The following is a 13,412-nucleotide window of genomic DNA, read 5'->3' as shown; positions in this document are numbered from 1 at the left end:
CTGTCCCTTGATAGATATGCACAAAGTATCTTTGCATGCTTATAAATTGTTGTGAAAATGTGTAAATATTTTGATTTGTACAAAAGTAGAAACGATTATAGAACTAAATTAGATATATGCTATTGCTGAATGTAGATTCTTGAATGATTTTTCTGCCTAATTTTATGATATAAGTGCATGATATAACCTACTTAGCACATTGAAACAAAACTTGATAATGCCATGACTAGAAAATATTGTATTATTAGAAAAATTTCATGCCATTTTTCTTCCGAGATTTTGAACTGAACATTCATCTATGTTTAAGTTTTTTGTTTACTAGTGTTTGTTTGTTTGTAAATAAATCATATTTATATCATTATTTCATTTATATTTTATTCTTGGTTATACTCAACCTCTTATTTGAATGTAGAATAAATGATATACTTTCAGATGTTTGCCGTCAAAAGTAGACCTGTCAGCTGAAATTCCAGCAGCTAAGCTGATGATCTCTGACTTTATTTGACTTCAGTTTACTAGGCCTGTTTTGTGTGGTTTTATATGATAGGTATAAACTAATTAGTTGAAATACTTAAAAAATTAAGATCGAAGGGCAAAGTTTCATACACCAAAATCAATCGCGAAAGTTGACTTCTGTCAAACATAAGCCTGCTCGTCCATCTTAGTCAGTTGCAAATCATGGCGGCTGTTTCAAATAATCTATAAATTATAATGTTTCCTATGTCCATAGTTGCAAGTCTTGCTCAGATGCTTCCATCATTTTGACAGGTTGTAGCAAATTAGCATCCAGTTTGAATCTTTGCAACAAACTAATAAAGAAAATTAACTGTTTGGGACAGAAATGAATTGGATTAATCAAATCAAGTAATAGACAGTAATAGCTTCAATTGCTTGCTGATCCAGACAATCATTTGTATATTTTGCAGATACAAGGTAACAAGAATTACAAGAGTTGTCAAAACTGTGCAAAAGTTATCATGTTTATGTCCAACCTGTTCTAATCTCAGAAAATTATTATGTTACAAGATAATTCTTTGTTGATAAAATATTTTGTTAAATTCATATGTATTGATGATAAATTTCTTAAACTATGTTAATGATAGAATGCTTTTGTCAATAAACAATTCTTTTGACATATTTCGTGTTTCTGTGTGAATGAAATAAAATATATCTGAATCTCATATACTTTGAACTGATATCAGTAGCTGTATTTCTGAAATCCGCACAAATTTCCACTTTTGATGGAGCAAATGAAGACACCAAGCAGTGATTGATGGCTTTATATTTCATTAGGGAGTTGTCATTAAATTTTGCATTTGACAGACATTGAAAGCTATGTAATGGCTAACCTATACTTGATGTCCGATAGATGATATTGACGGTTGAGCAGTCATGTCCAGCATATAGAGCCAAAATAACAGCCTTGCAGCAAAGCATTACATTGTGTACAGTGTAATAAGGAAAAAGACCATGGCATAAGCCTAATTGTTCAACCTGTAGCAGATTGGGCCTTGATTTAATGCCTCATCCAAATTACTGCATGCTCCTGGGTAGGCTAAGGTCCCTCAGTAAAAGCATGAAACATGCCCACTTCATAAAGCTATATGGCTTGGATCATAAGGTTTTTGTAATAAATCTAACATTCCAGAAATATTTCTGTATAAAAAGTCTTTTACTTCTACCTTTTAATCTCAGGTCATAATAAAATCCCCACACAATAATACAACATGAATAATCTTACTTTAATTTGACATGATTTATTGAAATGTAATTTCTAATCTTACAAACCTCTTGAATATATATAACCTGATTAATGTCCGAAAACTTGTTTAGTGACTTTCTCGGGAATTAATTCAATCAAATTCGTTATTCAAGTCGTCAAATCAATGTTTTGATTGATATGCAAATGAGCTAACCGTAACATGGATACAGGTAAACAATCAAGATGGCGGCCGAACAGGTGCCTGTGAAACCTGATGATCGAAACAACAGTTCCTAAAGTTTAAATAATTAATGAACTTTTATTAGTTGGCAAATTCAAACTGCTTGAATTGTGTTAAGGAACAAATCCGGACAAGATGTCCGAGACAGTAGGCGGATTTCGAGGGAAAGGTCGTCTGGATGAATCCAAGAATAAATCCAGATTGGCAGCTTTGGCTCCCGGCGAAAACATCAAAGAAAAACAGGTAGGATAAAACGAAATAAATTGTTGGGTCTAAAGAATTGGACAGGCAATTCATCATTATAACATTTCATCTACACTGTCTTGATGTATGACCATGTTTTCATAGTTAGTCTAACAGTGAAATTAACTTCATAGGGATGATAGGGGCACATCATAGGGTAAAATAAATAGGGGAGAGCTGGATATTTTGAGACACTTTAATGTTGTTTTTTTCTATATTCTAATCAGTGTAAGTTTAGTAAATTTTCAATTCAACAGATGATTTTTGCAAGGCAAACCATTTTTTAGAATAAAAGCCTACATTAGATATTGGTAGAATGGAGTTTACCTTTATCACAATGTCAAGCTATTATGAACGGATGTATTGTAAGTTTGCGATAGCTTGACATTGACACCTGCATTCTAGCAATAAGAATAAAACTAGACATACTACACTAGGCCAACTGTTGATAATAAGGTCACTCTCATGCAAAGGATCATCTATTTGTACCCGAGGTAGACTCTATTTTGATACATTGGTAGGCTACAAATCATTTGCTACTTGCTTCAGAATGACAATTTTAAATTTTTCCCTATCTGACCACTGTGGTTCTAATTATAGAATAGAATGTAAAATAGAAATATATGGTTTGATTTTGTTACATAACACAGTTCCCTTCTGGAAATTACATAAAAGTTCCCCTCTCTAGCATCAAATTTCCAAATGCAAACTTTTCAATTGGTGAGAACATGTATAATTGTAAAGAGGTTTTCTAAACTTCTTATGTGTATCTGGGACAATTATAGCTTAAATTTGCACCATTCCAATTTTCATTCCAACGTCTGTGGTTCTTGCAATTTCACTAAAACTAGAGGGGGGCTACCGGAAGCTACTACTGATATCTATGCAGTTTCCATCTGATGTCATCAAGCACTTAGTTTTAGTGGAATTGCAAATTGTGCAAATGCTATCAGTGTCCCCGAAACACATAAAAAGTTTGGAAAACCACTTTATAATCCCTTTAAGCTTAAAGGCTTTTCATAGTTTTACTTGGAAACAAACTATAACACCATATTTTGGTATAGGGGGGAAGGGGGTTTGAAATAAGTAGCCTTGTTTTAAACCTTGTTTTGAGGGTCTATCAACATTGATAACATAATAAAATTTCTAATATTGCCCAAAATAGCAAAGGCATACTAAAAATTGACAAATCAATTCATGATCATTGAATTACATGGGAAATAACTCTTCTTGTATTGTCCATGCGTATTGCTCATATTGATCATTAAAGCTAAGTTGTCATGATAGTAGTGGAAATCTTGGTCATTTATTGTGTTGTGGTAGCCGTTTTTTATTGCCGACATCATAAATATAAGTTATTGCTCTTTATTTTTATATGAAAGATTTTTTACATGACTTTGGGATTTCTCAGATAAGATTGATTTTAACAATATTGTTGATGGTAGACCGAAACATCTGTCTCTATTCCAGCCTCTGATAGCTATTTCGACAGATAGTTACTGGTGTAGAAATAGAAATAATAAGCCCTGTTAAATGGGGACATTCCACATCTCCGGACGTGCAGGGTTAAACCTATTTAGATACCTCAGATGAATATTTTTGTAGTTCAGTCATACCATCATTTTCGCCCTACACCATTTATGTCATGTCTTCGGTTCTATCAAAGTTTTTTTTGGCGAAACTGATCTAACATCGGCCATTTAAAACTGCGTGCACAGCCAAAAGTTCTAAGATCACAGAGTCACGTGATAGTAACAAAATGAAAGTTACGGTGATGTCCAACACAAATTTACAATCAGCTTAAAGGTAATTCAATATTACTTTAGAGAAAACACATATTTGGAGGTGTGGAAAAAAATCTCTTTTTCCTCTGACTCTACTCCAGCTGACAACTGTCAAAATATCCATCAGAGGCTGGAATAGAGGCAGATATTTCAGACTATGTTGATGGTTGAGTTGTTTTGTGGTTTGGCCATAGAATTATTCAAATTAAAATATCAAAATGAATTGTTAAGACTACATTTCTAATAAGATGTTATTATAATGAAACTGGTTGTAAGTTGAGGTTTCTCTTCACTAGTTTTCATCTGGCACTGACTGTCACTGTCACTGATATTGTCCTGATTGTTATAGTTGCTTAGTGTGATTACTAATTAAGATTACCTATACATGTTCTTACCTGTTAGTAGTTTATCACTGATATCAGAATATAAGATAAGATATCTTATAGGAACATGTTATAATTAACCAATTTAATTATACCATGTTATATTCACTTTCCTTGACATAACCTATTATTTCTTGTATAATGGGTTAATTTAAAGGGACTGACTCTCTTTTTAATTGACTTATTCTAAGGAGAAATAAATTACCCAATATTGTTAAACTGATACAATAGCAAAATATTTTCACTGTTGAAAAAGTGCTCAATACATCAATTGTAAAGCGATCTGTTCGAATAAAAAGCAAATATAAATGGAATTGAATCAGTTGTATGTTTAATATATTGCCGCACTTAAAGTTAGTTTTATATCCATTGTGCATAATGTTTAAGAGTAGCTAAACAAACCGTTGCGAGGGTGGGCCTACCGTGCTTTTTTGATATGTGTGTATACTAGCATTACATATAAAATGGAATCAAAAATGTTAATTTAATGTATTTTTTCTATGTGAGACTGTTGCTTTAAGATAATAGGTCAGAATTTAAGCCAACCAAGTGAAACCCAATAATTAATAATCATTTATTGGAAATTAAGGTTGGTCTGACATGACTGTTCTGATCTTAATACTTGACATTAATCCTGTATTGACCTGGGTATGGTCGTCAACCAGTCTCAAACTATTTTATAAATCATTTCAAGTGCAGTATTGAGTGTTTGATTATCATATTTTAATGACTATTTATATAAAGTATATTGGTGTGTTTAGTTACAAGACCAGTATGTAAAATAAACTGGCTCATATAAATCAAATGTAATGTAATCAGTGCTTTGGACAATTGTAAAATGTGATCTGGTATTGGAACTTTATCTGTGAACATACCAAACAGCAGGAATTACACGATGGCTACATCAGGAGGTCCACCGAAAAAGAAGCTCTTGGCTAAACAAGCTAGCTTTATGTACCTAGAAAAGACAGCTTTGGTGGTTTGTACTATATTCTTTGATCTGATATTTTTTTAAGTGTGATTTATGCCTTTCTTGGAACAAACATAAGATTTTCATTGTCTTTTTGGACAATTTTGCCTTGCTATTGTTTTTAATGCCTTTGGGCACTATTTTTCAATTTCACTTTGAAATTTAATTGTCGTTTTCATAACTAAAACATTTAGATCATCAGTACAAAAAGAAAAAAGTTTCAAATGAATAAAGAATGTAGAAACATTCATAATGTATCCAGTTTGTAAGCTTGTTTGTACATGTTGTTTATCTTCTTTTTATTATCCACACTTAGCACAATTTGGAAAATTACCAAAATAACATAAATATGCTAGTTCTTGAATTCCTGTTTTTGCTCTGAAGATAAATTTGTAATATATTAATCATAATATCAATATTTTTGTTTAAATTTACCTTTCATTTTTGTTTTGGATAGTATTTGGAAATATTTGGAAATACTGCAATTTCTTGACAATTGCTAAATTGATAGCATTCTAAATTTTGGTTCAGAATGTAAATATGAAAAATCCAATTAAGCATGATATTAATTAAAAACTTATTATACATGATTAATAGTTGCTCCAGTTTCGTTTTGGACAATAATCCTTGTATTACTAGAACTTCTCCTAAGCGGTACTGAAATTTCTGGACAAGCCTTCTTTAATCTTTATCAAACCAAATTTCTGCTCTGAACATATATAAGAAATCTAATTAAGCATGATATTAATTAAAAACTGATAATACATGATTAATATATTAGAATAGTGGTATGATATTGAATTTATGTCAGAAATTATTGATACAGGAAGTTGTTATATTATAGGAGATTGATATCAAGTGTTATTCTATTGATTCCAGGCTTTCACAGATTACAAGTTAATTCTCTATTCCAGATCTTATCTTTATTCCTTTCTTATATAATTACCAAGTCTGCTTCAATTTTCTTTACTTTAGACTAGGATAACATTCATTAACTTTGCTTATGATTTTCAGACTATGGTAAGAACTTTTATCAATTTGAAAGTTTTTTGAGTTTCAGTTAAAAGATATAATATTTGTTGCGTATGTTGTGTATGATGGTGAGAGTTGCGCCAGGCAGGGTATGCTTACTCTTCTAGACACCTGATACCACTATTCATATCAAATACTTACTCACTTATGATTGAATCTGTTGTTTTGTATTTCGGAGGTTTTTTTTCCAGTTCAGATCTTGGTATATTTATATTAGTCTATCTAGTTAGAGATAAAATTTGCTTTTAAAAAGCTTCATTAAAGTGGAAGTGTGTGTGCCCTTTTCATTGGCTTCATTCATTTTGAAATTTCATGAGCCTTGTTCGCACGATTTCAGTCAGTTATCTGGTTATACTAAATATGTGGTGAGATATCTGCAGTGTCTGAGAAAACTTCCAAAATGAGGATGAATGATACTCTTAGAATGTTGTTTGATAATTTCTAAAATATATTGAAGTCTACAACTATTTTTTCATTTTTGCCTGATCTAAATCAGCATAAAAGTAGCATATCTTTACACAAATAAGATTAGATGACTATATGAACAGTGTCTAGTCTACAAGTAATGGTAAGCTTGGCTCTCAATGTGTTCTTGTAGGCCTACAGATACTGACCCCCAAATGGCTGAATCATTTTGTAACAAAAGAGTGGAATATTGTTTGTGACTATAATTGTATTTTCAAGAAGAAAACCTTCCCATTGACATTTTGTTATTGTTACAAAGGGGCTTATCACTGTCACTAGGCAATTGGTTGTAAACAAATATTGACCTAAGCCAATAATAAACATTCATTCATAGGTAACATAATAAACAGGATTCCTCTACCCAACACTTTTTCACTGGTGCATTTTAAAACACTGACCAAAACTGTTTTTCAGTCATTCAATTATGAGATACTACCATTTCAAAATCATTCTGAAAATTCTTTAGTCCAACTTTTCCTCAGGAAGGCAAGGCTACTGGTAATGGTAGATCATTCAGATGCTAGTGCTTCTGGATCTGCTACTTCAAATATGGTGGTCAACTTTTTCTTCCTCTAAAATTGAAGATCATAATAGCACTATGCCAAAGAGTCCTAAATAAAGATGATGCCAGTTTTCAGATCATAGAGAACATTTCTTACATGAAATGAAATATCATAATTGTTTTAAGGATTTCAACCTTTTAAAACCATATTCCAATGTTAAATAGATGCTTTTTATTTTTGGAAATTATGGATCAAAGATTGATATTTGAATGATTATTTTTTTGGTGCATTTTAGTTCTATTTTGATTCTTTGTTTGATTGTTTGCAAAGAGAAAACTACACAAGATAATTGACCATCAATCATTTTATTTATTTAAAGTCTAAATCTCTATAATAATATCTAGCTAGATAAATAAATATATAAATACCAAGTTTACTTAGTTTATATAGACAGTTGACTATCAATTTAAAAGATTCGTGTCTGGACAAGAGAGCACAATGAAAGGAACAATCTAGTATTATTGTTGTTGATCGTTCCATTATACATACGTATTATAATATTTCATATTCTGTATATCACTGGGTGCAGTGTGAACATTAAAAAGGTTATGACTAGAGGATTTAAGGATATGGTTCATTGATTCAACAAATTAGCACATAATAAGAAGGATTATTGACTATAATATTTCTTTATGTAATTGTTTATATTGATCATAATGAATAGATATGGCTCTTTAAGCCAAAAATTTGAATAGAACGTTTAGTTGGTTTCGACTCTTTGTGAAGAACCTGCACAGGGCTGTGTGATCAGACACTTTTCCTTTGAAATGAATAATTGGATTGTTTGATTCTGTGAAAATGTGATCAAGTGTACTGGAATTTAGTTGTTTTGGATTTGTAGCTTAGATAAAAAATCCAAAATGGCAAGTGCTGCTGCTCAGGCATTGAAATTGAATCGGGAGATGCAAATGGTATGATACTTTCATTGTCATGTAGATCCATTTCTTAAAAACAATTTCAAATTTTGTCAAAATCATGTAATTTTGAAATACATCTCTAGTAGGCTACAAGATAACAAAACCCTGGTTTGTGTTAGTTAATTCATGTTAAGCATATAACTTTATTGTTCTTTATAGTGCTTTATGCTGCTGTTTCATACGAGGTCACCCTTCTCAAAGGTCACTCTAAATGGTGGTAATTTAATTGCCACCTTTGGTTGTCACCAAATTTCAACATTGGCTAAATTTCAACATCTAAATTCAAAGAACTGTAATTAATTCTATTTAATCAGGTGCAAATTGAGGACTTGCAAGATTGCTGGGCCTGTTTCTTAATAAAGATACAATGTCTAATAAAATTAGCAGCAGACTTTCTTTGTTTTGTTGAGATCAAAACCTCATCAGACAACTATCTAATTCTATACAAATCAAGTCATCCCCATGTCTCTAACTTAAAACATGTTATTAACTTGGTTTTCTGTTGGAGCGCAATATTAAAGAAACAATATTATTGTACTTTCCAGCAAAAGTTAAAGGAGGAGAAAGAGAATAAAAGAGCCCATCTAGATGAAAGACATCACTATATTTTACAGACTGTGGCTGACAGTCTGGCCCTGGAGAAATCTGAGGTGGAAGATTATATCTTGGAAGGCAATCAGGTAAATAATCAATGAAGCTTTCACCAAATCATTTGCATTTATTCAAAAGACGTCTGTACTTTTTATAATTTTATAAATCATTCTGAGACCAATCCATTGTGGTTCTCTTGTCTTTTTGATTTATGGTTTTGACAGAAAGAAGAATCATATTGTACAACTTAGATTCTCAAGGACTCTGTCTTTTAGCTGGTCTTGGCTTTAGCTATTAGTTGGTTCTCAGGATCATCAATACCCATTTGCAGCTGGGTTGACTGGAGTATTGAAGAAAGATTATTTATTCATGATCACTAGACATCCACATGCAGACTTAGATCAGGCCATTTGTTCTATGTAATCAAAATGTCTCCCACAGACTAAGCCACTGTTCTTCTAGCTGGTGTAACTCCTATTTGTCTCCTTTTTGATCTTCATCGTTTTGAATTGATAAAAATTTTGTTGCATTTGAAAATGAACTGCTTGAATAGATACGTGTAGATGAATCCAGAACTTATTGCTTATTATCCAATGGAAAAGCCTGAAACAAAACATCTGGATCTGCATATGACTCAGATGATGTTTTTATATTTTAAATACTATAATTTGTTTTCTCAGATTGAGACAATGGATAAGTTTATGGGTGAAAATGGAATGAAGAGATTGATGTTCTATTACCAGGAACCGGAAGCAGAAAAAGAACATGGTAAATAAGTTTATATTTCATTTTGGTGTATGTGTAGTTCCAGATTTGCCTTAGATCTAGCAAAAACCATATAATTAACAGAGATTGGAATCAACATGAATCTGTGATTTTAACATTAGATACTTCTATCCCAACATGTCTGACTTTAATTTGTAAAAAAGCATGTTTCATGTGACAATAAAAAAGAAATGGAGTATGTTTTATTAGTCTGTAGATAATTTGTTTGGTGTCAGTTGCATGTTTATGTGTAAGCTATCTGATATTTATCTACAGGTGTAGAATTTAGATTGCCACCAACGTCTGCTAATGTTGATAATAAACGACCACCCAGTAATTGTATGATTATATTCTTGTTGTCCACCATTGCACTGATTTGATGTTTACTGCACGTGTTTGCACTTTTGCTACTTCTACCTTTCAGCTTTTCTTGTCTAAACGTCAAATTTTCTATGCTATATCTCAGAATACAATGTCACATTAGACAAACACTAATTTGGTGTGTCTTACTATTATGACAAATTTCCCTCATTGCACACTACATTGCATGTCTTCATTAACCCAATCATACGCAGAAAATTAAGATGTAAATCTCCATGTCATTTGATTCCTTTGATTACATGAACACCATAATTGCAATTTCAAATTCTCTCTACAACAAAATCGGCCATTTGCTGTAACTGTTTCAGACATAGGCCTATTAAAATCTATTCAATTTTGTGAAAGCAGAAAATCGATATATCCTAACATTTGAAATTGATTATCAGTTATATTTTCTAACAAATGAAAGGCGTGATATTAAATTTAAGATGATTAAAATCTCATTAATCTTGTGAAAACAGTAAGTCTTAGAAACCATTCACAGGGTGACAAGGTGTTTTCTGGTTTGTTTACATTGGTAACTAAGGAGGTTGTTAGGCGACCATGATAATTCGGCCCAATATACCTTCGCTATTTATGACTTTTCTATGCGATATAAAAGTTGTTGTTTGCACAAACCTCAATACTATAACAATAAATCATTCACTTGATTGATATTGTTAAAAAGGTTAAATGGCTGTGTTTGTTTGGCATTGACTTTATTAAAGATATCAGTTATGTTCAAAGCAAACCAAATATGACCCCAACATATTTGATATCATGATATGTCTTTGGATGTTTTTGATAAAAGATCTAATAGAATTTCTGTTCTATATGAGACTTCCACACTTACCTTACTTGACATGTCTATGCACGTGCACCTAATTCTTTTTCAAAATGGGAAATTTACAGATTTTCTGCTGTTATCTTTAATGAAAGAAAAGTAGTCCTATTTTTTATGCCATGGTTCATTTTGGTTAAATTATTGTTTTGATTTTAGTATATTGAGCTGTGGCATATTTAGGCAGTAATTTTTGGGCCGTGATCTCTGCTCGGGGAAAATAAAAAATTGATTCTCTCTTACTTTCACTTCCAAAATTGTGTTAGATCTATTCTCTGGCTTTCCACTAAAAAGATTTTCAAGGAGGAGTCCCCCCTGATCCCCATACAATGACTAGTGGGCAAAAACTTTTTGTAGGCATGCCTTAGGGACAATTTTTAGGCATATCCGAAATAAGTCTGATGAAAATGAATGGGTCTTGCCTATACAGATTTTTATTGTTATAATGTTTGCAGATTACCTCTAACAAAACTATGCTTCAATTTTAAAATATTTTGATATTATATGACCTTTTTTTAAACATAATTTGACAACACTCATGATTTTCTGTATTCTCTCTCTTACAGTAGATCATGTAAGACTTGGTCCACCAACTACTAAAGTTGTCAAATCTACCAAACCTAAAGTATTTATTGCTGAGGGTAGTGATATACCATTACGTGGTATTGGATTAATCTTTACAAAGTGTACTCAAACTGGTGTAGCTATAACAGATATCAATATTACTAAGGTAAGCTCATTTCTCAAATCTGTTGTATAATGGAAGTAAATGAGGAAAGCCTTACTTTAAAATGACAACAAAAGCGTCTTTTTCTTTTCAATTTTGTATCAACCTGGACCCTCTTTGCCTCATTTTGATTTGGATCTTGCTAGTAACTTCATGAAAATATTTTATAGTAATGCAAAATACTAAAAAAATTGACACTGGATATTTTAGGAAGTTAATTTTACCAGACTGGATGCTAATACTGAAGGTGCTAATGGACGTGGATTATTGAAGGCAGTAGAAGATATATTATCTCGTATTTTTATACCAGCATTAAAAAAAATAGATAATGGTTGGGGACAACTCAATGACAAGCGAGCAGGAAACCAAGTTCGAACTGATTTCCTTAATTCATTAGATTCCTTTGTTTCTGTTTTAGTTGGTAAGTAGATACCAATCAGCATTTGAAATGCTAACTGCAAAAATAAGCAGAAAAGTTGATTTCAGGGCCTAATCATGGCAATTAAAGATCCCTCGACAGTTGGAAATCATAAAAGAGCAGGCTGATGCCGCTGTCTTGGCAAAATTTCCCTCATTGCTCCCTGCCTGCCCGTCTTCATTAGCCCACATGGTGCAGAAAATTATTACGTAAAACTCCATTCATTTCATTTTTTAATCATGGCAAATTTAACCAGAAAGAAACTTTATATAAAAAATTAAAGATAAAAATATGAACATATAGTGAGCAGTTGCTTTCTTTGTGCAAGTAGGCCTATATTACTTTCTTATTAGATTATATTATTTTAAAGCAAAGAATTGTCAATATGACTCACAGAGACGAAAATATTGCCACTATCATATTGCCATCCATCACTTCACTATCTCAGGTTAATTTGATGTTCTTCAGGTGCTCAAGAAAGTCTACAACAGAAAGTAGAATTAAAACCATGCGAGGGCTATGATTTAAATAAAATACATACACCCAATGATTATATGACTGTAGCCAACAGTACAGAATCATTAGAAAGTATTGAAGCCTGTATGAGAGTTTGGATCAAACAAATTGAGCAGGTAAGTTATCTGTTGCTAGTGGAACTATAAATGGAATTATGGAAATGATAAAGATGAATTTGTATGAACTTGGAAACCGTTATTCAAGATGAGCATGGCCTTAAACACCTTTTGTTACCTTGTTACCTTTGCACATTGGTGTAACCTTGAACACATTTGTATGACCTTGAATATATTTGTATGACCCTGAACATATCTGTATGACCTTGAACCCTTTTGAATGAAACTTCAGGTGTTAGCTGAAAGTGAACAGATGAGACGTGAAGCTGATGATATTGGTCCACGAGCAGAACTGGATCATTGGAAGAAAAGGATGTCCAAGTTTAATTATTTAGTTGATCAAATAAAAGGCCATGATGTCAAAGCTGTTCTAGGTGTTTTAATGGCCGCTAAATCTAAAATGATCAAGGTATGTGATTTTCATTTGTATTTATTGTGGGACTTTGCTTTCAGCAAAGTCCCAGTTTGTAATCGAAATGTCAATTCTTTTTTTTTTTTTTTTTTTTTTCGATTTTTACACACCTTCCTGAGCTTAGACTACAATAGTTGCAGCAACCATTCAACATTCACGAACCTTAGATATAGGCGACGATGTGCATAAATATATTTTGGATCTTTTTTGCAAAACCGGAAGTGCCACAGTTCAATATATGCAAGAATAGATAATCGGCTCTAGAAGTCGTATTTTTTGGTCGATTTTCTTTGGGTTTGCATTTTTGGAATCTACTGTTAAAATCTGAAAGAATAGCAGTTTCAAAATTTCAAAATTCGAAAATGT

General features: G+C 32.1%; 1 protein-coding gene across 1 annotated transcript in view; it reads left to right on the top strand.

Moving 5' to 3' along the window:
• Positions 1-8,845: 8,845 nt before the first annotated feature.
• LOTGIDRAFT_192667 (hypothetical protein) overlaps positions 8,846-13,412 on the top strand; it is a 38,573-nt gene continuing 34,006 nt past the window's right edge. Inside the window, exons 1-6 of the mRNA XM_009061301.1 lie at positions 8,846-8,980; positions 9,572-9,659; positions 11,427-11,587; positions 11,795-12,005; positions 12,471-12,634; positions 12,867-13,043. Coding sequence (XP_009059549.1) covers positions 9,581-9,659; positions 11,427-11,587; positions 11,795-12,005; positions 12,471-12,634; positions 12,867-13,043 — 792 coding nt within the window. The 5' untranslated portion in view covers positions 8,846-8,980; positions 9,572-9,580. The remainder of the gene's footprint in view (positions 8,981-9,571; positions 9,660-11,426; positions 11,588-11,794; positions 12,006-12,470; positions 12,635-12,866; positions 13,044-13,412) is intronic.

The sequence above is a fragment of the Lottia gigantea genome, assembly GCF_000327385.1.
Source record: "Lottia gigantea unplaced genomic scaffold LOTGIsca_47, whole genome shotgun sequence".
Taxonomy (NCBI): Eukaryota; Metazoa; Mollusca; class Gastropoda; family Lottiidae; genus Lottia; species Lottia gigantea.
The sequence above is the reverse complement of the archived record's forward strand: the minus strand, read 5'-3'. Positions and strand labels throughout refer to the sequence as shown.